Source organism: Vombatus ursinus, unplaced genomic scaffold (genome assembly GCF_900497805.2).
Source record: "Vombatus ursinus unplaced genomic scaffold, bare-nosed wombat genome assembly UNPS02014870.1, whole genome shotgun sequence".
NCBI lineage: Eukaryota > Metazoa > Chordata > Mammalia > Diprotodontia > Vombatidae > Vombatus > Vombatus ursinus.
In genome coordinates, this window is record NW_020954648.1 from 10,676,361 (window position 1) to 10,702,269 (window position 25,909).

Below are 25,909 nucleotides of genomic sequence, written 5' to 3' on the forward strand. Positions count from 1 at the left end.
AGGAGCTTCTTAGGCACAGGAGCTGAGATGATGCCAGTACCTCTAGGGGTGGGGATCAGGCGCACCAGAACTGATCCACATCGCCCAGTGACCTCACAGGGCACTGTGTGAAGCTTGCCAATCTTGTTCCCCCAGTAGCCATGTCTCACAGGAATGATGGACAGCTTGGCCAGAATGATAGCAACACGAATAGCTGTGGCCACTTCCTTGGAGCACTTGACACCCAGGTCAACATGGCCATTGTAGTCACCGATGGCCACAAAAGCCTTAAACCTGGTATGTTGTCTAGCTCTAGTTTGTTTCTGAATAGGCATGATCTTCAGAACCTCATCTTTCAATGAAGATCGCAGGAAGAAATCTATGATCTCAGACTCCTTGATAGGAAGGGAGAAAAGATAGATCTCTTCCAAAGACTTGATCTTCATGTCCTTGACTAGCCGGCCCAGTTTAATGACAGGAACCCACTCCTTGTCTTCAGCCTTTCCTCCCCGGTCCCCACTGCCGAAGCCACTTTGGAAGCCACCCTCGGCCTCCCGCTCCTCCTGCAGCACCAGCGTCGTCCACCATTTGGTGTTCACTAGAAGTAGAAGCTGGTCCTTTCTTTTTGAAGAAGTCCAATGACATCACTGGGGTGATGTCTTGACTTGCCTGTAAGTTGGATTTAGGTGACATAGAATCGCACAGTCATCAGCCTCACTCTCTGTTCCAGAGTCACTGAAATCCAGTGGCAAGAAAAAAGTCAGGATGACTGGCGATGGCCTGGGATGCAGTGGATGACCTTGGTATCTTCAATAGTATGGGGTATAGCCAGTGAAAATACATGGAGTTGGGAGATGGGATGTCTTGTGTGAGGACCAGCTAGAAGGCCAATGTCATTGGCAGGGAAGGGGAAAGAGAAGAAAATATCACTATAAGTCAGGCTCTATGCTAATAGCTTTTTTTTTTGTTTTTTTTGGCTAGGCAATGAGGTTAAGTGACTTGCCCAAGGTCACATAGCTAGTAAGTGTTAAGGGTGTGAGGCTGCATTTGAACTCGGGTCCTCCTGAGTCCAGGGCCAGTGCTCTATCCACTGTACCACCCAGCTGCCCCTATGCTAATAACTTTTTACAAATATTATTTTATTTGATCATTTTTAAAAGGGTAGGATAGGAAGTAGGGAAGCAATCAGCAGACAGGGAGAGATTGAAGATTAGTGAGTGAGTGGGGATGAGAGACAGGGAAATCTACTAGAGAAGATTGGATGGAATAGGGATTAAGGGAGCATGTAGAGAGGTTTGCCTTGGCAAAGAGAATAGTCTCCTCTATGTGAGACAGTTAAAGGAAGAGACAATGGGGGAAGACGTCTGGATGGTGTGAGATAAGGAGGAGGGGAGAGGAGGGAACTCTTGTCTAATAGCTTCATTTTTTTCCAGTGAAGTATGAGGAAAATTCCTAGCTGAGACACAGTGACTGGGAAGCTTGAGGAGGGATGAAAAGGTCTGGAATAACCAACGTGATGAGTGAATTGACCAAGGAAGTTGTACAGGATTGCTGGAGCGAAGGCTCAATTGCTATTTTATAACAAACGTAGTAGATCCAGATCATAAAAAAGTTTTATGATTTTTCTCCAGTTCCATTCAGCAGCAGCATATGAGTAGGAGAGAAAGTATTGGATAGTGGGAGTAATCCAAGGTTGGGGCTTGGCAAGGTATGTTTGAAGGGAGGAAAAGGGGACGAGGAAATTGAATGCAGAGTTGAACTGGTTCACCAAGGGGTTGAGATGGGGAAGGTAGGAAAGTATATCTAGTGAAGGAACTGGGGTGGAAGTCTCGAGGGGGGAGGAAAGAAGGAAGGAAACAGGCATTTATTAAGTGCCGACTATGTGCCAGGCATTATGCTAAGTGCTTTACAAATATTATCTGATTTGATCCTTACAACAACCCTGGGAGGTTATTATCCTAATTTTACAGTTGGGGAAACTGAGGTAGATTCACCCGGGGTCACACAGCTAATAAGTGTCTGAGACTGGATCTGAGTTCAGCACTTTCTGACTCCAGGCCCAGTGTTTGCTCTACCTAGCTGCCTCTCTCGGAGGTCACAGTGAGGACAAAGAACAGAGTTAATTGTAATAAGGCAGAAGACACAATAATAAAGATAGGATGATAAAAGATTCTGATCAGATAAGGATATTTTCTGTGCCTTTGGGACACGTAGTATTTTTATCTGTTCCAATTCACATGCAGCTCAGGTGACTCTAGGCTTCCTGGAATGTCTATGAAGAATTCTAGACCTATGCCAAACACCACACTTTTTGCCAACATTAACTAACCAGTATCAAAAACAGGAATCAATTGGACGTGAGGGGACCGGCAGGACCCGTTAAATGAGGAGGGTAAGAGATCAGATTCCAAAGGAATAGGCAAGACTGCTAGGACAGATAACTCAGATCTAACAGGCAAAAAAAGCAAAACGTCAACTATGTCAGGAAGGGTTGGCCAGGCACCACAGATGTTGGAAATCAGAGAATCTTAGATTAGAGCAGGAGGCACTGAGGTGACGTCTGATCCCAGGGTAAAAGATATATTCCTTCTGTTCTGTTTCATCCTCCCTGTTGGGACCAAATAACCCCATGAAGTCCTGCCAGGAGAATTGAGATAGCTTTTGGTTTGAGAATTGGCAGCCTCCTGAAAATTAGACAAGGAAAATGGGCAAGAGTAGAGGGATGAGGGAGGAGCCCCAAATCAATCAGCTTGGAGTGCTCCAAGAGGCAGAGTGAAACAGGAAAAACCCCAGAGGATATTTAGTCTGGCGCTCTTGGTCTTGCCTGGCACCTGTTTCTTCACAAATGCCCGAAGGGATAGTCTGGTTTCTGAAGTCATACAGCTGAGGTACGGCTTGCTGCTGTGTCTCTCTAGGCTCTCGTTCTGGGCTGGATTGCTCTCCTGAAGTGACACCCATTTTAGCAGGTTGGAGAGTGCTGCCGGAATCCTAGGGAGAGCCCTGGTCAGGGAAGCTATAGTACACTACTCACAACTGTAGCTCCTGAGCTCCCACCTGTGTACTTCCCCTTTAAAGAAATCAGCTGAGAGAGTACCGGCCCTGAAGTCAGGAAGACCTGAGTTCAAATCTGGCCTCAGGCACTCGGCACTTACTAGCTGTGTGACCCTGGGCAAGTCACTTAACCCCATTGCCTAGCCTAAAAATAAATAAATCAGTTGAGATGACACCTTTAACTCTCAGTCATGAAACATTTATTAAACAGAATGGAAAGCAAGGATAATCATAACGTAACAGTCTACCCATAAACCTGGGTCATATTCTCCCACCGAAGCACAGAATATCCATGGGAAAGCAAGGACACAAACTTCCAGCTTAAGTCACTCCTTGACTGGGTGGTAAGGTAGTATTACATTCTTTTTGCAATAGCAGTTCCCCTAAATCTGTTGGGGGGATGCACCTAGGTGGCACAGCAGAGAGAACACTGGGCTTGGGAATCAGGAATATGACTCTTCCTGAATTCAAATCCAGCCTCAGACACTTCCTAGCTGTGTGACCCTGGGCAAATCACTTAACCCTGTTTGCCTCAGTTTTTTTCATCTGTAAAATGAGGTGGAGAAGGAAACAGTAAACCACTCCAGTACCTTTGCCAAGAAAACCCCAAATGGTGTCATGAAGAGTCAGAACACGACTGAAAAACAACTCAACAAAAAACCTGGTTTGCAAAGGTATTCAGGTCTGATCTCTTGGCTGAGCTCATAAGGGTTTTCCCCTCTCAAGCCACAGTTGGTAGCAAAGAGCAAGGCATGCAAGTCTCTCCTTTCCTCAAGCAGCTTTGTTCAAACAGCTAAGGTTTCTCCTCTTCCCCACCCCACAATCAGCTCCCAACAACCAATTTTTTTTTTGGTTTAGTTATTGTAATAACTCTGGAAGCAGTAATTAAATCAATACTATCATTCCAGGAAAAAGCTGTCTATCAATTGCCCTATGACTCTCCTTACCATCCCTGTAACTTTTCAGACCAAAACAACCTCCCTGATGGCCCTATTCTAATTTTGGTCCAAACTCCTTCAATTCAATAATCATTTTTTTCTTTTTTTTTTTTTTGTGAGGCAATTGGGGTTAAGTGACTTGCCTAGGGTCACACAGCTAGTTAAGTATCATGTGTCTGAGGCCAGGTTTGAACTCAGGTCCTCCTGCCTCCAAGGCCAGTGCTCTATCCACTGCACCACCTAACTGCCCCTCAATAATCATTTCTTAAGCGCTTACTGTGTGCCTCTGTTGGGGAATATGAAACATACACAAATAACTATGATACAAAACCCAAACAAAAGTGCACCCAAAAAAGCTTAGAAATAAATGTTTCGCTTCCACAGTCCAGACACTGACATTTATCCACAGCAAATTTTTTACCTCTTTGAAAAAGTTAACTACCCAAAAGCCTTCTTTAAAAAAAAGTTTTATTGATAGCACTTGTCTTTACAGCACAGTCATTTTCTATCACTTCCCTCCCCGCATCAAAACCCTTCCTTGTGACAAGGAAAAACAATTAAGGAAAAACAGTTCATACAATAGTCTGTCCTAATAGTCCCCAACCTGTCTTGAAGGTTGAAGTATGTTTCGTTATCTTTTCCCTAGGACCTTGACTGGTTTTTTCCATTACTCAGAGTTCAATTTTCTTTAAGTAATATTTTCATTTACATTATTATAATCATTGAGTCTATTATTGCTTCTTAGAATTTTGCTTATTTTACTTCATCAAGTGGTTCCTGTGATTCTTTTCATGTTTCCCTGAATTCTTCATATTCATTATTTCTTACTGTGGAATAATATTCCATTGCATTCATACACCATAGTTCTTCCAGACATTCCCCAATTGATGGGCACCATACTTTGTTTCCAGTTCTTTGCTACCTACCACAAAGAAAGCTGATCTGAATACTTTGGATCGTTGTTACTGTCATTCACTTCCTTAGAGTATATGGCCAGTAATGTGATTGCTAGGTTGAAGGGTATAAACAGTTTAATCACTTTTCTTGGATAAGGATAGGGCTTATTGAATCAATTACCCCCCAACCCACTTAAAGTAAGTAAGTAATAAGATACATTCTGGAATTGGTAGGACTTACAAAAGAATGTATTTTTTTCATGCATTTATTTTTTACAGGCATAACCTTTCCCTTTCACTACCCTCTTCTAATTGAATAACAAAACTGAAGAATAAAATCCTCATAATAAATATAGTCCAGCTAAACAAATTTCCACATTTGCATTGTCCTGCCTCTCTCTGTGTTTTAAGTTCATCATCTCTCTTGCAGAAGGTAAGTGGAATGTTTCATTTTCAGTCTTTAGGACTTGTGGTTTATTGCTGTGTTGATTGCATTGATTAGAGTTCTAAATTTAGTTTTTCAAAGTTAATTTTCTCTATAATGTTAACACTGTATGAAAGTTCTCCTAGTTCTGCTTGTTTTGCTTTGCATCAATTCATAGAGCTCTTCCTGACTTCCTGTTAAATGTCCCATTTCATTATTTCCTATGAAACAATAATATTCTATTCTATTTATATACCATAATTTATTTAGCCACTCACCAAGAGGAAAACACCCTCTAAGTTTCCAATTTTTTTGGCTACTACAAAAATAGCGAACTTATTTATAAATAATTTATATACATATATGTCCTTTTACATATAGGTACTTTCCCTCTTTCTTTGATCTCTTCGAGGTATAGGCCTATAGGGGTCAAAGAGTATTAACAGCTCACTAACTTTGGGGGCAAAGTTCCAAATTACTTTCCAAAATGGACAGACCAATTCATAGCTCCACCAACAGTGCACTACTGTGCCCATTTTATGATGAGTAAAATTTCAGAACACATTTCAGATTCAGGGAAATCTGTAAGGAAAGTCAGAGAAGTGAGAGAGTTCAAGAAATATCTAGAGAAACAGGAATAGTAAAGTTTAAAGTGTCAAGTATATGGATGGCATTAGCATAAGATGAAGTTGGAAAAGTAAGATGATGTCACATTATGGATGGCCTAAGGATTTTAGACTGTATTATATACAGGAAATAGGGTTGTGAGCCAAGGTGGGTGAAAATAAGATCCCTGAACAATAAATTAATTTTGCAGCAGCACAAGGATGTTTGACGGAGAAAGGGGACTGGAGAATTTCAGACATGACCAATAGGTGAAGTAGTTCTGCTTTGGAGAATCATATATTGAAGAGCATCATTTTCCCCACAAAGGTGGTGCTGGACCCAGAAAAAAAAAAGTGAAAACAAAAATGAATAGAGAGAGGAGTGAAAAGTAAAATTTGATGAGTTTCCAGGAATTCTATAACAAGGAGAGAGCACGGAAAGGACACAGGACCTAGGTTTGCATTTTTGACTCTGCCACTTACTAACCATGTGAATTTACATCCACTTAACCTCCCTGGGTCTCAGCTTCTTCAACTATATAAGAAGTACTTGGATAAATTTTTTTAGAAGTGGTGTGGCCAGGTATGGTGGCACATGCCTTTAATCCCAGCTACTGGGGAGGCTGAGGCTGGTAGATTTCTTTCACTCCAGAGTTCTGAGCACTATTGGGTTATACCTATTGGGTGTCTGCACTAAGATCAGAATCAATATGGTAAGTCGTTGGGAGCAGGGAGACTAGTTTGTCTAAGGAGGGGAGAACCAGATGGGAAACACAGTAGGTCAAAGCTCATTGACAATCAGTATGACAATCAGGCCATGAGAGGCTCCTGTACTGGCCTGGGTCAGATGGGGAGAATCAGTCTTAATAACTAATTGGATAGATAGATTAGATATAGATAGATGGATGGATAAACAAGTGGATGAATGAATGGATATATGGATGAATAAACAAGTGAATAAATAAATGAATGAATAAAAATATTAGATATGGTATGGTCAGATGGATAGAGAACTGAATTTAAATCCTGCTTCTGATTCTAGCTTTATGACTCTGGGCAAGTCACTGAATCTATGCCTACATTTTCTCATCTGGAAAATGGAGGTAACATTTTCCTTACCTACCTTACTGGATTGTTTTGAGGCTCAAAGTGCAGAGCACTTTGCAAATCTTAAAGAGCTATCTAAATATTGCTTGTTAACACTATTGCTGAGCAAAGATTTCAGGCCAGTCTTGGTGAGTCTAAGAAGCAGTTGTAAACAGGGACAAGCTTTGTTATAGCAGTTACAGCCATCACATCAACTAGGATTTACATAAACAGAGTATGGCAAAGTGGAAAGTGCTAGAGTCAGCAAGACCTGAGTTTGAAGCCCAATCGCAGACATAGAGTAGCTATGTGAACCTGGGAAAGTTACTTCATCTTCCTCAGCCTCAGTTTCCTCAACAGTAAAATAAGAGTAATAATAGCATCTACCTTTTGTTGGGGACATCAAAAGACATAACATATGTAGAGTTCTTTACAAACCTTAAAGGACTACCTAAATGTTAACTGTATTATTATTGCTGTGTTTTAAAATGAACTCTGGGATATGACTTTCTCCATAGGAATTTCAAGAATTTCAGGGGGTTCCAGCCAATATGTGTGGATGTATGAGTGGGGCATGGGTTATAGACTTCCCTCCTTTCACATTGCAGTCCCAACTGGCTTTTTGCTGTTCCTCATACAAAGAACTCATATGCTACTCCCTCAAATTCACCAAATAGAGCCCACATTAGGTGCCATAATCTTCTTACTCATGCCCACCTGGACTTGGTAAAAACAAGAGACTGGATAACCAGGTCCTGAAGTCATAATTGTGAGGTAAGGGAGTTTGTTGCCTAAAAAACTGAGGTTATTCAATACAAGCAATTCAACAAGCATTTTTAAAGTGGGTATTAAGGGCCAGGCACTGCTTTGAACATGTGGGTAGAAACAGACTACCACTAAACTGGTCTTAGGTAACAGATGTGACAGCCAAAATCTAGTTGATATCAGGAATATATCAGTCACTTGAATTTATCACAGTTGACAATGAAGAAAGGCCCTGGGGCACCAGAACACAGGCACCTGTCAGGAAGTAAAGCCATGCCCAATATATAATTAGAGTCAATGGAACCAGCCATTACAGTGGAGAGCCCAAGAAAAAGTTCAGTTTGGAGTCATTATGTCATCAATTGCCACCTCCTCCTCCATCCCTGACCTATGTTAAGAACTCACTGACATTTGGGATCAATTTGGATGTTGCAGAATAATGATCGAGTCATTCCAGAGCTGAGACACTTCAACAGGACTTTGTACTTGAAAGAATTCCACTACTAGTGCTTGGGAATCTCTATCAGCTGGCCCTTTGTTGTAAACTTGAGTAACCCTCTGATTCATTGCTTTAAGTGATGGCACGTGGGATACATGCCCAATTCCTGTGTTCTCAGGAAATCAGGGACCTTAGGAGGTAGGGACTGCTAACACACATCTGTCTGTTAATCACTGAATCAAAGTCCTTGGGTGATAATGCCTCTCATAAAAAGGTTGTAAGCTCATGAGTACCTCTGTTAATCATTGAATTAAAGCCCTCAGGTATTAATGCTTGCCACAAAAAGGTTGAAAATCGGCAAACAAATCCAATCCCAACTGAGCCAGGATCATAAGATCATAGATTTAGAGTTTAAAGGGGACTTTGAAGTCACTCGGTCCAGCTTGCTCATTTTATAGATGATAAAATTCAGCCCCAAGACAGGTTTAGTGACTCTCCTAAAATCACATGAGAAATAACTAGCAGAAGCAAGATTTGAACACAGGCCTTGAGTCTAAATCCAACTCTCCATTTCACCACACTGCCAGGATCCTGGGATTTCCTATTTTTTCCATAATTAGAGGGTACCACTATAGGGAGATATTGAAGCATAGTGAGAAGAGAGCTGGTCTCAGAATCTCTGGACTCTGGTCTCAGGATGCCTCTGAAATCCTAACAATGTAACCCCAACAAAGCACTTAACCTCTCAGTGCCTTAGTAAACTCTCTAAGACTATACATTGCAAAGAAGGTAGTGACGTGCACCAGTGGAGGGTGTTCCCTCCTTTGGGAGTTGCCCAGTCAATAAAGTCATAGATTTATTCCCTATCCCTATAAGAAGAGGGTAGAATCTTCTTATCCTTGCTAATAGGGATAATATATACTCAGGTTTGTGCTGGAGCCAACTGGCAAATTGTTAACTTTTCAGTGTAAGCATTTAGGCCTTGGAAATGGGCAAATCAGGGCTTGATTGTTTATTGATTGTCTAGAGCAGTGGTGTGAAACTCAAATAGAAACAGGGCTACTAATCCATACATAAGGATCCCTTTGGACAACATATTGACTTAGTTTTAAAATGTAATCTTATCTATATTTTATTGCATTCTTACTTATTTCATTTAATATTTCCTAATTATATTTTAATCTGGTTCAGGCTATGGTTGAGTGTTAATAGCAGTAAAAGGCCTGCAGGCCATAGGTTTGACACCTCTGGTCTAGACTAAAGAGATGGAGAAAACATAAATAATTCAGATTAAACTATAAAGTACATCTGAGTACATCCCCTCCCCCCCAAAAAAACCAGTTGTTAAATATTTACCAGTACATTATGACAGATATCTTTAGCTTCAGCTGAGGTAAGTTCTCATTAGTGTCCATCACCTCCAACAACCTGACCAACTCTGGACAAATTTGCAGTTTTTTCCACCTTAGCAGAGAGACAAAAAGTGATCTTTTTTTTTTTTAATACGAGTTTAAGAGAAATCAGGCATGTGTTTGGGGACAGGGGAGCTGGGGGATGGAAAGAAATAAGGCACAAGGCAGCTGTGACCCCCACCCACAGTTGTAACATTGAATTTCCCCTAAAAACAATGGTTAAATCAGGTGCAGGTCTACAAGCTCAGATCTGCCTAGCATTTTGCCTCTCTTCAGTGTACATAATCTTAAAGACCTTGCCCAATCCATTTGCCCACTGTATATGGCCTGCCAGAACTGGATAATGGCTCAAGTGCAGAAGATCTAAATTAAGATTCTGATGAGGGGGAAAAGGTTCAGAGTATCTTAGATTATCTGAGGTTCAGGGTAGTCGAGACCTAAGGGAATCCAAAGGCATCCTCTGTCTAGACAGAGGGTTAGGCTGAATCCACAAGCTGAGCCATCCTTGCCTACTAATGCCTTACATTTGGAAGTCATGGGTAGTTTGACCACTCGGGAGCTGGAGGCTATAAATAGCCAGCCTGAACTATCCAAGAGCTCGGGATTAGGGATAAGGACCAGTGAGGATGGCAATACCAATTGTACAGAACCGACAGAAGGTAACATTAGAAGTGCCAGGACCATGCTGACAATAACTGGGCTGACTTATAAGCTTCCAGGAGTAACGAGAAGAAAGGATTACAGATATAAAGAGAAGATAACCATTGACGGAATGCATATAACGGCCAGTATCCTCAATCTTCGATATTATATACTACATGAAAAAGTTATTGGTTCTACCACATGCACCTCTAATATGGATGTCATGCACAATGATTCTTTTTTTTTTTTAAAGGCAATTGGGGTTAAGTGACTTGCCCAGGGTCACACAGCTAGTAAGTGTCAAGTGTTTGGTCTGAGGCCGCATTTGAACTCGGGTCCTCCTGACTTCAGGGCCGGTGCTCTATCCACTGTACAATGATTCTTAATAGGATCTGCCACATGGATGCCACTCTGATACTATCTGTAGTATAGTACACTGCATGAATTGTATGTATTTGGTTGGTCTACACAGTATGCAACTTGCAGCTAGGTGGCACTATGGATAGAGTACTGGGCCTGAAGTCAAGAAGACACGAGTTCCCATCCAGCATCAGACACTTTATTAGTTGAATGACGCTGGGCAAGTCAATTTAACCTTTCTGCCCCAGGTCCTTATCTGTAAAATGGGGATATGATAGCACCTATTCCCCAGGGTTATTGTAAGGATCAAATAAGATATTTGTAAAATAGCACAGTATCTGTCATACAGTAGGTGCTGAATAAATGTTTGTTCCATTCTCTCCCACATGTGCTGTTCCTACTTATACTCTGTTGGCAGCACACAATCCTAATGCAGAGAAGCATTAGGTACCTTCATGTGTAATTTATTTAGGATAACTGCCTATTACTATGCTATATGGTGGTGAATGTTTAAGATGCATTTTTCAGTTGTACTTGTGTATCCTGTATAATGTGCAGGGACTGTTTTTGTTTTCAAGTTGGGAGAGATGGAGGAAGCTGGAGAGGTGGGAACCTTGGGAACGACATCCTTCACAAATGTGCAACAGGTATTGCTGTCCCAGCAAAGATTCTGGTTGGATAGGGGTATATGCGGCCTTTCCTGATGGGAGGCTAGAACGTGGGAAGACTGAGATGACACGTAGGCCAAAGTGGAGCCAGGATGATACTGACGTTGTTATTTAACTACTACTACCTGTGAGAGGACCAGGGTTTATCCCATCATCTCTACTCATCCATTTCCCCTCAACAGGGACTACTACTTTTCCCTAAAAGATAACAAAATTGTCCCAGAGATCTGATTGGCTCCTGCTTTCCTTGATGCAGCTTCCTGAAGTCCTAAGTGCAGAAAAAGTCCCACCCACCTGGAGCTGACTTGATGGAAGTCTGAATGCTTATGTGAATTACCATGCCCCACCCTGCCAGCGAGAAGCATTTCCATACGGAAACAAGCCTACAGGAACTGAATTTAAAGAACCCCAACGTCACTAAGTGAACCTTTAATTGTCCAATGACTTACAAGTACCTCATTTCATCCCCAAATTGAATCTTAATAAGATGATGGTATTAGGCCAGGCCCTAAAACCACCAGTAACAGGAGGCTTTTTTGTCTTCAGCACTAGCATGCAAAGGCTGCAAAGATCCTGCCAGCCTCAGCTTCATTTCTGCAAGACTTCAGTGCTTTGCAGGCCCCATGCGATGCCTTTCAGACTGAGGCTCCTGCACTGGGTCAGTGGCCAAATCCCTACCACCCTTTGCCCTCACCTAAGTCGTAGTGCTGTGCTGATAGAGCAGTTTAGTGAGTGCAGAAGAGTTTCCTATTCTAGTTTAACATGTCAAATTTCACACGCTCTTGGTGGAAGTCGAACCCACATTCTTCCCAAGCATAGATTGTATCTCTGGGCAAGTCACTTAACCCCAATTGCCTCACATTAAAAAAAAAAAAAACCCAGACCCAAAAACCAAGTATAGATTGTTAGTTTAGAAAATGGATGACCTGAGCAAAGCTTGATTTCACATGATTTGCATTCAGCTGACATTACTAAGTCACATCATACTGGTGGGTAACTGTTCCAAGGGAAAATGGGAGTTTTTATCAGAAGTGGGTGTAGAAATCTGTGGCAACAGGGACCAAAGGTGCAGGACAGAATTAGTGACACTAAAGAGTGTAAGCTCTTCAAGCCTTCTTATTCTGTGCTAGTCTTTTCTGTAAATCCTCCATAGGAGCAACCTCTCCTTTTACTATCTTCGGGGTGGAGTACCAATATATCACTCCACTTGTTGTTTCATTCTCCTACAAAACCAGTCCTTGTTACTTGCTGGTAATGTTTTTTGTACTTCTCCCGTGTTATCAGTAAGAACATGATGCAATCAGCTTGTACCTACCATGACTCCACCCATAAATAACCTCAGGAAGAATGGGGGTACAATCTGGCAAGAATGAAGATGGCAAGATTTGAAATAGCTCTATCTTAAATAGGCAGAAATGGAGGTCTCCCATAACTTCTCATCCTTAGCCTCTACAGTCTGGAAATCATTCTGATCCATGTTATCAAGACTAAATTCCACAGTAACAGTTGTGCATGTCCTGTGTGGTTGATTTACTTAAAAGGGATTGCTGTGATACCTAAGCAACAAGACTTAACTAACATTATGGACAATGTGTGGATGGAATCATCATGGATAATTTCTCATCTAAAGTCACTAAGACACAGGACAGGTTGGGATTTATGTTCACATCCTTTGTAGAGAACTGGTCTATACTTTAGCTTAGGATACCTTTAGGAGACAGGAAGACAAGGAAGGGTAGCATCTCTTCCTTCTGCATCCTTCACTAGGGAGCAAGATGGTACAGTAGACTGAGTGCTGGATCTGAAGTCTGGGAGACCCGAGGTTCAAATCTTGCCATAGAGCCTTACTAGTTAGCTGTGTGACTTTGGACAAGTCAGTTAACCTCTGTCTGCCTGTTTTCCAATCCGTAAAATGAGGACAATAATACTACCTACCTCCCAGGGTCGTTTTGCGAATACAATGAGATTTTTGTAATGGGCTTTGCAAACATTAAAGTGCCACATGCTATTTTTATTTTTATTATTATTATTATTAGTCATTAACAACAGTAGCTGCCAAGCTGTGGTAGATGGCTTTGGAGAAGGAAAAACTCACGTTCATTGCAGTCAGCAGAAATCAGAATCATCATGGAAAAGTAGTTTTCAGAACCAGAACCTAAGTATCCATTTAATTTTAAAGTCCTAAATAGAACTGCTCACTTAAACTTCACTAACAGTATCATTTTCCCCATAAACCCAGAAAGGCCTAAATGACCACTACAGGACTTTTACCTAGGCCGAGCTAGCCAGCTCCTTCTATCCTACAGCACCTTTCTTTGGTTGCAAAGAGGCAATGTGGTATAGCGGGATGAGTCTAGGACTTGGGAGTCAGAAGACCTATATTCAAATCCCACCTGATGTTTAATGGCTAAGTGACCAAGGGCGAGTCACTTAGCTTCTCTGAGCCCGTTTCCTCATCTGTAACAATGGTCATCCAATTTCTTACCAAATGAAGAAAGTGCCCTGTAAACCTTAAAAGCACAATGTAAACATGAAGACCTTACAGAAAGTAGTACAGGTTGAACCTTATCATCCTGTCAATGGGATCGCCTTAGCTCTTCACCTCGCTTAGGAAGTGGGATGGGAGTCCCAGCATGACCTGATGCCAGATTCTAGCAGCTGAAAGGCAGATCTATTTCTGCCGGGAAGGGGAATAAATTCATTCTGGCTACATAAAGTTCAGCAACATGCTGTATGGCTGGGCAAGAATGAACTATTAGCATAGCCGCCACAACAAACACATTTGCTAGATATGGGGGCAGTTTTAACAGCATAAATTTCTCTACACATGTTAAAGCTGAGTTACATTTCCACAAACATGCAATTAAAAAAGTTACCTGAATTCCTTCCATATGAGTGAAGGAATACGGGAATGGAGTTTACTTTATTAAAATAGAATATATGCATATACAGAGGAGCATAAAGCAAAAGGGGTGATCTACCAGAAAATACATTGTGAAAGTACAGAATATGGCTGGTAACCCACCTGAAAGTTAGTTAAGGATGTGAACCATGCTCATGCCACAAGCACACACTAGTGTAAGATGGGTAATACCCTCTGGCAAGGAGAGGCTGTGGCCTCGGCCTTGTTTAAAAAGGGGCATGGCCTCTACTTACACAGTGATCATCTTGCAACTCTTTTCAACCTGGAATAGTTTGGTGGTCTCAGCTGGCAGGGTTCTTAAAAGTGTTTTCGTTCTCTCTATTTATATTTCATATACTTTTCACAGAAGGCCAAGTAAATTGTGAAAGGTGGCATTTTTCTCAATGAAACCACATCAACAGGAATATGATTAATTGATGAGGGATCAAAGACTAAATGGCAATAAGGGAACAAGTGGGAATACACTGAAATTTGTACACTTCAAACTGGTTCATTAAAGAAAAAACAGACTACTTGTTTATTTTTTTTCTGTTGTTTATTTGGGAAAAGTGCTTCTTACAAAAAGGCAGCTGCAAAATACAGAGACCTCTGCAACAATTACTTGTTTTATCTTAAAGTGAAAGGATGGGTGGGTCCAAGGAACCAGAGCAGTAGGTGGACAGATCATGGGGCCTCCATGAATTATTTCAAGAAAAAGAGCAACAAATCACAAAGCTAAAATTCCTCCTTAAGGAATCTGGTAACAACTTACTTGAGCTCTTCTCATGGATTAGTCCCCTTAATGAAGGCTTAGTACTGCAAACTGATGTTGAATTACACTATGCTACCTGCACGGCTGAGGGGTGGAACAAGGCAAATACCCACCAAAAAAACAAAAACAAAAACAAAAAGCCAACATAAAAAACCCCCAAACCTCTCAAACGAGAACAAAGATTTTTCCCAAAGTGCCTTATTTGGAGAGGCTCAAGATTGTATACAATACTAAATAAAGTGAGCCATGTGACTGAGTCCCAAACTGTGCTGTTATTCTGGATAACCAGATGGTGCCACTCTATGGCTAACCCCATTTCTCTATTTATATAGACAGAGAGAGCGAGCACTGCTATATTTGTGACTACCAAATATCAAGTTACCTCTGTGTCCTTTAGGATCAGTATCTGCCACAGACTGGGCTGAGACCACTAAACCAATTTTCCCATCTGACTGGAGGCTAGATTTCATGCACCTATACCAGGATGAAATACACCAATATAGGGATGAAAACCTTCTTTCACACACATATGCACACATACACACACAACCACACCCAGAGCCACCCAAGTCTCCCAGCCCTTGAGACCCAATTCTGCAATTTATTTGATAATAAACTTCTCTACTTTCACATACAAACAGTTTTCCTTTCATGCTACACACACTAAAACCTGAACACATTCGCACCTAGTTCTGGTTACCCAGTAGTAAGTTATGTGCAAGTAAACAAGAGACCAAAACCACAATTGAACAAGTGCGTGTGGTGGAATTACAGGGTGGGGAACAGAGCTGAAAACAGCCAAATGCAGAGATCTGACCAGAAATCTGAAGCAACCATTCTTAAGTCAGGTAGCGACAAAAGACTACTTGGCCAATTTAGATTCCTTCCCCTATCCTACGCCCCTATTCCTGCCCTCCCCACTTCCCTTCCCCCAGAATGGCCATTGCTCATGTTTGTATCTGGGCTCTTCAAAATGAGTGTGGAAGTTCTGTAAACACTAACCTGGAACTGTGTGAATCCCGTTGAAAACAGAGATGATGCAACAAACCCTACGCTAACTGTCTGACAGTTAAATTCATTTTACAAAAACTAACTTTAAGATTTATTTCTTGTTATTTTTTTTTTTTAACAGAGAAAACAACACACTCCTGGGGGAAGAAGGTAGGGAGTTGGGAAGGAAAGGGAGACAGACCCTGGGGGTAAAAATTATTACAACAGCACCTGGAATTGATAGGCCTGCCTAGGAGAGAAACACAGGCACTGCCACAACACCACAGGAAATAGCTACTGTCTGAGGCTGAGCAGACAAGTCCAAACTCCAGTGAAAGGTGCTATAGATCCAAGTCGTAATAATCTTCCAGCTCATCATGAAACAAGTCCCATTCGTCTTCAGAGTCCGTCAGGTCGTCGTCCCCACCTGCTGCCAAAAGCATAAGCAACATCTCGCCCAGCTCAAAGGTTACAACCTCATCTTCATCATTATCAAAGGGGTTGCTGCTCTCCCTCTCCTCAATAAGCTCCCAGAAGCGGTTCCTTCTTTGGGCCTGTAAGAGACATGGCGGACATGGTAGGGAAGGCACTGCTGATCAATGTCCTCGGATCTATTTGTAAGGCAAAATTCCCAACATGCCAATGGGCACGTGGAAGCAAACTTCTTATATGGGGCTTCCAGAATAACTGCTCCCCTCTAGCTACTTGTTTGTTGCTTAGAATGCTAGGGAAGAATTACTATATGGTTTTCCATATCCCTTCATCTTTCTAAGAGGGCAGATATGGCCTACCTATGATCCTACATAGCAGTAATCTTTCTCTCTCCTTCCGTGGTTCCAACATGAAAACTTGGATTAAATATTGACATTTTCCCTCTTAAAAAAGAGTAAGATTTACCCGGTATCGGTTTGATGTTCCCACTTTTTGTCTCTGAGGCTCCTCTCTACGGCCATCAGGGTACGCATGCTTATAAAAACAGTTCCCTCCAAACGGGCAGCTCCCACGTCCTTCATCGAAATACCTGCATGGTTTGTTGCTGGGGAAAAAAATTGCTCATCTTATCTCACAGAAATCGAAAACGGTCCTTAAATCTATTACCTAATTTGTTAAAACAGCAATGGGAGAGAATGTGATTCTCTGTATAACCCTCACTGTCCCATTCCTTCTATGCTATAACCTCTAAGTATGTTCACTATATGAGGAGAAATGCTAGAAATAAGCAATCTTTCCAAAACTATATTATTTAGTAATTTTTAGCTCCTTAGAACCAGGGAAGAAAAAAATCTTATTACATCATAGGATGTCAGAACTGAAAGGGACCTTAGAGATCAATAGTTTAACTTCTCTTACCATCACTTCTCACACACACCTATTAAAAACAAATGCAGTTTCACAAAAACAAAACAAACACTGTCATCTGTCCCACCCCGTCCCCGCAGCACAGTTTAGTAAACCAATACTATTAGAAGGAATGTCCTATGGCATGGACCCTGAGTTCTATGTTATAACATAGCCTGATAAACAGGAATTAGGCCAGGGATGGAAAAGTATACTGGAGAGGAAAACTAAGGAGGGAGAGTACAGTGGTGTAAGGGTATGAAAAGGCACTGTTCTTTCCAAGAGTGCCCAGAGGCATTTGGGAGAAGGCTTTAGGGCTCCCACCTCATTGCTTCCTTGTACTTCTGAATGAGTTTCTGCTTCTCTTCTTTCTCCTCCACCCAGTACTCACTTGGAATGACAAAGTTCGATGTGATGCGGCATTCTGGGCAGGACCTGGGAAACAAGGAACAGGTTACAATGTAAATGTAAAAGTCTTCATTATGGACCCTTTCTCCTAGAAGACATTTTGGTGGGCCATATGCAGATTTAAAGCATCACTGGAAGACACAGGGGAAACTCTTCTGGACCATTCTGTTTCAGACAAGACATACAGTTTTAGGAATTCTATTCTGCGGCTAGCCCGTGCATTTCAAAATAACTCAAGTAAAAAGGACATTGCAAACAGATTCCTTTTCCTTTCATTTAAGTCAATGTATTTCTTATATCGTTACTCTTTGGGCTTTGTAGTTTTGCTTAATAATGAGAACAATATCTAAATGATGGTATATTATTAGTTATACGGTGATAGGACCATTAGAGGGGCAATGTTAGGGTTCACAAGAACCACAGCTACCAGATTCACCTTCCCTAAAATGGCTATCAGTTAAATAAAATCTACTCAATATATTGAATGTTACACAAAGCTCCCACATCCAAATAACAACGCATCTTGCCAACAAAGACATTAGTTGGCATACAAGGAAAAAATTTCCATTTTTATTAACAGTTTTACAATGTCTTTTATTTAAATATGGTCTTGTCTAATCTGTTTTAAGTTGACACAAGATGCTTTTACTACTGCCACCTGCCTGGTTGAGATTAGAAAAAAACCTTACTTTATAATCTTGCTCTCAAACTGCTTAGCACTTCTCCATTTTCGTATGCACTTTAGACAGTAGGTGTGGTTGCAGTTGGAGAGAATCCCAAAGCGGCGCTCACTAGGGTTGGCTTTTTCATAGACTACCTCCATGCAGATCCCACACACCATGTCTTTACTGCGCTGGACAGCAAATGAGAGTTCCATGTCCTTCTCATGAGCCTCAATGCAAGACTAGAAGAAAGGATAAGGGAGAAAAACCTAGCAATTCATTCAACTAATACTTATGAACCATCCTGCAATGCACTGAACTAGGGGAAGTACAATATAAAAATAACTAAGACATGGTCCTTACTCTTCAGGAGTTTATGATCTAACTGGGGTTAGGTCTTTCATATAAAGATAATCAATTATAGTTAATTCTTGAATATACACACCAAGGGGAGGTAATAGTAAGAATAATGCCCAAACCACATATGCTTGTATTTAAAAATGTGTTTTTATTTTTCACATTTGAACAAAGGTAAAACTGATATGCTGAGAATGGACAAAAAAAAAATCTTTATTTTTTTGTGAAGACTTGATTCCAGAGAAGTTGGAACCTACCCAATTTCCCCATTCTTCCTCTGTACCTTTTGTTCTCCATACTCCACAAACAGAAAAGACAACACTTCTCAGAACAACAAAATTGTAGGTAGGACCAATGAAATATCTCTAATTTTATTTAAAAGGTTAAAATGCTACAGGTTCACAAAATGAAAAAGAAAGAAACGACCATATTGTGAAGCAGATTAAAAGTGAGGGTTCCACTAATATATTAAGTCTCCTTGTTGACTTACTTTTATATGCTGTGATCTCTGGGCAGCATCCACTGGGTGCAGGACCTGCAAACCACACATGTCACAGGCATCCCCATGAAGGTAAACACAATTCTCCCCATAACGGCATTCTCCTACTGCTGCGTAGGGGCAAAGCTGCTTCTTCATTTCCACGTTGGTTTGCTGTTTTTCTAATTCTTCCTCTATTACCATGCCCTGCAGGGGTGCATCAGTGCAGGAAGGGGCTGCTAGGAAACATTAGAGTTCATGTTTGACTCATACATTCTAGGCTTTGAAGGTAAAACAATACATTTTTTAAAAAAGGCAAATGTACATCTTCCTGGCTAGAGGATCAGAATACAAAAGAACTTTTACTTTGAAACCCACAGCATCTTTTCCAATTCATTTTTTCTAACCTCAGAAATAAAGGAAAAAATACACTTCTAATACTGTTTTCTCAGCAGGGCAAGACAATGTAAGTTTCTAATTCTTGAACACATTAAATTCATCATTGGTTTATGACTTCCTTCGATCACCTTCATGGTGCTCTGAACTGAGTTTCTAAAAACTTGATTAGGCCAAATCCAGTCAGTCTAGTCTGTAAACTAGCACAGATCCCAGATGGCAGGAGGGATGTCACCACTCCTATAGCTGACAAACTATTATGCAACCAACAGCTTTAATTTTATCCTTTGAAATACTTACCACGTCCACAGTAGGGCTGCCCAGGAACAAACTCAATGGCGTTTACCCAGTCTTCCCCACCTGCTCCTGCAGCTGCAAAATTTGAATTTTCTGATTCAGCTTCACCAGTACTGGCTTCAGCAAGTGGTTCAACCAGTGTTGGGAGGCTCGAAGAGGCTGGCAGGTCGAGTTTTGCAGCTAGGTTGGCAGCAGTCACTTCTTCTCGTTTTAATGGCTTGGTATGTTCATATCTAACAAATAAAAGAATGCTAATCGTTGTCTGGTTGGAGTCAACATGTAGATACACAGGACACTGGCAGAGACACTTACTGTAAGTTCATTACTGGTAAAATTCAACTCTAATTAGGGAGAACCGATTTCCATTATTTGAATTATGAAACTATCCCACTGAATCTGATTGTGAAATATATTCACACAAAGCAATGCTATAATATTCAACAATGCTGACAGTGAAGTATCTTGCCTGCTTCTCCAAGCAAAAACTCTCCAGAATAGAGGGCTGCCATGTGTTTTCAATCTTTGTGCAAAAAGATGTCAGCATGTACTTATCTTCTTTTACATCTGGCTACCTCAATCCATATTTCTAACCTAACTTCTTCTTTTTTCCCCTCTAAGAAACACCTTCCCTGTGCACAGGAGAAAGAAAGGATCTCAAATTGTCCTGCCCTACTCTTTGTTTGAAGGAATATGTAACCATATTGATAAGTCTTTTTGAAGAGGAAGAATTTAAATAGCAGTGGTTCAACAGAGCTACTGCAGAAACCTTCAACATTATTTCCCTTTAGAAATTATGAGTGCTACAAGGCAAACATAATACTTAAGTTTGAAACAACTGCCTTAGAACAAATCACAAAACCACTTTAGGATCCTAGTTAAGTAAATAGTATTATAAAGTAGCTTGTTCCGAAAATATATGAATGCAATGAAATACTATTTAACAGTAAGACGATTCAGAGAAGCACGGCTACAGTGCAGTGAAGTAATAAGCAGACCCCACCCCATGACTTCCAAATGGACTACTACATAATTATAAATAATGTCTGAGCTTGTCCCTAGGGATGAACTGAAGAAAATGTACTTCCATCTCTTATTTGTAGAAGTGAAAAGATTACAGGTTTGGAACAGTCCATATTACAAATCACAAGATCATGTGCTGGGGTAACTTGAGGCCTTGTTTTTCTCTAGCTCTCTTTTTTATTCTTTGATACAAAGAATAGTTCCCTGAGTATGGAAGGAGGGATATATTTGGAAATGAAAGGGAAATGAAAAATGAAAGATAAAAAAATTTAAAGAAAAAAAAAAATGCCACCAGTAAAATTTGAGAAACATCAAGCTATGAGTTAAGTTAGAGAACTGCTTGAGAGGTAAAATACTTAACAGATAACAGCAAGAAAAAATTACCTTCTAGAGGTCACAAAATACTCTGCAACTAACTCTTGTGGCAATAATAAGAGGTGGAAGGATGAGACAGATGTAGAAAGGCTCTTTCTTGCCCAAGAAGTGTTTTCTTCATACTACTTAAGAAAAAGAAACTGGGAAGATAAGACAGTGATCTCATCTGTAAAATGAGAAGCTTTATATAAAATAATAACTAAGGTCTTCTTTTAACCTTAGCTTTAACATTCTTTGATTCTAAACACTGCCAAAAAACTTCTGGCCAAGGTCTATGATAGTCAGAAGATTCATTAAAGAACAAAGCCAACAGCTGTTATACACATGGGCTCTAGCAAATCACCTGAAGTCTGAGAAGTGGGCCCCTTTTTAAACTAGCTTTACATTTCCTCTTGCTGCCTAACCCAATAGTTTGCAAACAGAAGAATTTAATGAACGGCTGCTAACTTCCAAGAAAATAATTTTAAAATAAATAATAATATAATACAAATAATAGTATAATAAATAAAAATAAATAATAATATAATAAAAATAAAATAAAAATAATTTTAAAAGGTTCGAATCATTCAAATTAAGTCTTGGGATAAGATCTGGGTGTTAGATTAAACTGTGATAAGGGTTAGGGAGAAAGTTATCTTTATCTCAGACTATTTTCTTTGAATGTAATAACTAGCTGTGTATCTTTAACCCTGCCTAGTCATTTGAATACTATTTTAATAAAAAGTTCTACTCTTACAAAATAGGAGAAAAAGACTCATTTTCATCTCAAGCAAGCCATCCGGAAGGCAAAAAACCTTTTTGTTTAATGACTACTTGGCCATTGCTGAGGCACCATTGCCATCTGGTGGCAGAACATTTTAATTAAAGGTGAAGAGGTAATAAACTTTTTTTTTTAATTGTGGTACACGAATCTAATGGAACACTCCATAAGAAATTATGAATACCGTTAAGTACAAGCATGGCATGATTTACGTGACAGAAAGAAAAACAAACAAAACCAAGAAATCAATGCACACAACAACTACAACAAAATATATGGAAAGAACAATTAACAACTGAAAATAAATGCTGTAAAATTTAATGACCAATCTTGATCCCTAAATAAAGATATGAGAATGAACCAGCTTTCCTTCTCTGTATACCTAAAGTGTACAATAAAATTTCAAACTTTTTTTGACATGTGATTAGTAGTGCTATAAAATTATTCTTTTCACTACTTGTCATATAAGCTATAAGTCTCTAATCATGAGCATTTGCATAATGCTTTATGGTCTCCAAACAGTAATAAACTCGTAAAAGTCCAATCTGTAAACCTGAACATATACAATTATGGTACTAGATGTACTGCAAGAGGGCCTCTAGTCTCAGCCAACAGCCTGGTCAGTGGCATCCTGTACAAGCACTGTGGGCAGTGCATCACAAAGTGGGATAGTTAGGGTGAAAGGGAAAACATCACTGAATAACCCTCAATCTATTTTCAGTATTTAAATGCTGTGCTCGTATTAAAGAAAGGGCCTATACATACCAAAATATCCATAGCAGTACTTTTTTTAGGGCAGCAAAAAATGGGAAAAAATGAGTACATGCCCATTATCCAATGGAGGTTTTAAGTGAGCCAGTTCATTGAGTCAAGAGAGTGATAACGGCAGCCAAGAAAATTAGGAAGGACTATAAAAATGTCACTGCATTTCTTATGAAGATATTTTGTTATCCTATAAAGTGAACTTTCGTTTTCCGCTTCCAGGAGCCAAGATGGCGGAGTAAAAAGTTAGTCGCTCTCACCCTCCCCTATCAACCTCTGAAAGCCCTGAAAATATCACCCCAGGAAAAACCCTGGAACAGCTGAACAGAAGAAAGATGGGGAGCAGCATTGCAGTAGCCCAGGTAGCTTGAGGGATTAACGGGAAAGGCCCCTCTTGCCCTGGGGGAAGGGGAGTGGTACAGAATGAGAGGCACCCAGCCAGCTAGCAGAAAGCCCCATTTTAGCACACCAGGAGGAGATCCTCGTGCCTCGGCATTCCACAGCAAACAGGTCTCCCAAGGCCTCAGCAAAACTAAGAGAAGCAGCACTACAAAGGGCCCCAGGCAGATAAACACCCTGCAACATCCGTCTGAAAGGAGCTGAAGACAGCTAAAGGAAAGGAAAAGCAGGCAACCTAGAGGTGCCCGACAGTTCCAGTCTTGCTGATTCCAGCCCAACACCAGTTAACTGTCAGAACCCTACAGCCTCCAACTGCCAACCAGGAGATCCTGAAACCCAGGTGGTGGAACACAGGCAAACACCAACACCTGGACCTCGGAGTGACTCACAGTGAAGACGGAGGAACCAGTGGAAACCAGCTCAGAAAACTACCAGGTGCCTCGGCATTCTACAACAAAGGAGTCTCCCAGTGCCTCAGCAAAACTAAGGGAAGCAGCACTAGAAAGGGTCCCAGGCAGATAAACACCCTGCAACACCCATCTAAAAGGAGCTGAAGAAAGCTAAAGGAAAGGAAAAGCAGGCAACCTAAAATTGCCCGAAAGTTACAGCCTTGCTGATTCCAGTTCAACACCAGGTAAGCTACCAGAACCCTACGGCCTCCAACTGTGAACATCAGAGGCCCCAGCACACAAAGCCAGTGACTAAGACCCAGGCTCCCAACACAAGAAGCTTGGGTCAGTGCCCTCGGCTTCCCAGCAGAAGAACTCAATCTCTTTAAAGGCCAGGGAATAAAGAAACACCATGAATATAAAGAAACGTACCATAGATTCATATTATGAGAAGATTGAAGATCAAGACAGAAATTCTGAAGAGGACAACATTGTCAACAAACCCTCATCTGCAACCTCAAAAGGGAATATGAACTGGTCTGAAGCCCAAAAAGCCTTCTTAGAAGATAAGAAGTCAGATGAGAGAGGCAGAAGAGTCCTTATAAAATACAATTGGTCAATAGGAAAAAAAGTACACTGAACAAAACAAGTCCTTAAAGAGCACAATTGGCCAACTGGAAAAAAAGTACACTGAAGAAAACAAATCCCTTAAAAATACAATTGGCCAATTGGGGAAGGAAGTACAAAATCTAATAGAAGAAAACAATTTGTTAAAAATTAGAATTGAGCAAATGGAAACTAATGACTCTATAAGAGAGCAAGAATCAGTCAAACAGAAACAAAAAAATGAAAAAAAAGATGAAAACTAAAATACCTCACTGGTAAAACAACTAACTTGGAAAAACAATCCAGGAGAGACAATTTAAAAACTATTGGTCTACCTGAAAATCACGATAAAGTGAACTTTCCTCTTTTCCCTAATATATTCATTTTCAGGATGTTCAAGGAAGCACCCCCCAATAGACAGGCTGACCTTTTTCTGAATCTAAAACAATAACCACAAACTTTGAAAAGAGTAATAATAAAGTTTTGAAATATGAGAAGACATATGACTATACAGAAACAGAAAGTTCATGGGTAGGGAATATTGCATTTATTTTCATATTTTTTTTGATGTATTGATTGGTTTTGCTAGTTTTTTTTCTTCTTCTTTAAGAAAATATCCAATCCTTTGTATACACTGATGACACCAGCACTTAGCATAGTGTCTGGCACATAGCAAGCACTTAATAGATGTTTATAGGTTGTTATTCACCTAAGCTTATAAATCTTAGAGCAACTGTTGACCCATTTATCTACATGATAAAGTATAATTTTTTTTATTAATTTATTTTTAGTTTTCAACAATCACTTCCATAAGCTTTTGAGTTTAAAATCTTTTTCCCCCTTCCTCGCCATCACCCTCCCCAAGACGGCACACAATCTGACACAGGCTCTACATGTACATTCCTATTAAACATATTTTCACATTAGTGATGTTATAAGAAAGAATTAGAACCAATAGGAGGAACCACAAGAAAGAGGAAACAAAAGAGAAAAAAAAATAGCAAATAGTATGCTTTGAATTGCATTCCAACTCCATAGTTCTTTCTCTGGATGTGGACAGCATTTTCCATCATGAAATTTTTGGAGATGTCTTAGATCCTTGGATTGCTGAGAAGAGCTAAGTCTATCAAAGTTGGTCATCCCACAATGTGGCTGTTACTGTGTACCATAATGTATAATTCTTGATAATGGGATTCAAAACCCTGCACAATATCTGGCCCAGCCTTATCTTATATGGTCCTATTAACTCTTCAGTTCCATGATCCTGTTCTACCACGTCTTTGCCAATACCACCACCGATGACTGGAGTGGCCTCTCCTTCCCCTTCTGGCCCAGTGGACTCTTTCCTTTCCTCCATGTAGCTGTCCCTGACCTACCCCACACCCCACCGCCCGCTACCCACCCCCCCAACGATCTCTCTCATCTCAATTTTTTTCCTGACACTTTGTCTAGATCTCTCCTGTGCATTTCTTCTATCACATTCATTTGTATATGTTTTCTTCCCAATTTTAAGTTCCTGAGGGCAAGGCCTGTATTCAAATCTTTGTTTTCCAAGGAAACTGTTTTGCATACAGGAGGTGCTCAAATTTTTTTATTTTATTATTATTACTGGGGTTTTTTTTGCGAGACAATCAAGTTTAAGTGACTTGCTCAGGGTCACACAGCTAGTGACTATCATGTGTCTGAGGCCGGATTTGAACTCAGGTCCTCCTGACTCCAGGGCCAGTGCTCTA

At 40.5% G+C, this 25,909-nt stretch overlaps 1 protein-coding gene and 1 pseudogene across 3 annotated transcripts in view; both read right to left on the minus strand.

Moving 5' to 3' along the window:
• The window catches only part of LOC114028153, a 1,960-nt pseudogene extending 1,393 nt beyond the window's left edge, over positions 1-567 (minus strand).
• A 13,602-nt stretch (positions 568-14,169) lies between these two features.
• Positions 14,170-25,909, minus strand: part of MKRN1 (makorin ring finger protein 1) — a 35,499-nt gene continuing 23,759 nt past the window's right edge. Inside the window, exons 3-8 of one of the 3 annotated variants that reach the window (XM_027842355.1) lie at positions 19,869-20,098; positions 19,185-19,411; positions 18,365-18,579; positions 17,592-17,702; positions 16,827-16,965; positions 14,170-16,356 (exon numbers count right to left, since the gene is read on the minus strand). In XM_027842355.1, coding sequence (XP_027698156.1) covers positions 16,339-16,356; positions 16,827-16,965; positions 17,592-17,702; positions 18,365-18,579; positions 19,185-19,411; positions 19,869-20,098 — 940 coding nt within the window. In that variant the 3' untranslated portion in view covers positions 14,170-16,338. Of the gene's footprint in view, positions 16,484-16,826; positions 16,966-17,591; positions 17,703-18,364; positions 18,580-19,184; positions 19,412-19,868; positions 20,099-25,909 lie in introns of all 3 variants that reach the window. The other 2 variants (XM_027842354.1, XM_027842353.1) reach the window with 2 other exon arrangements.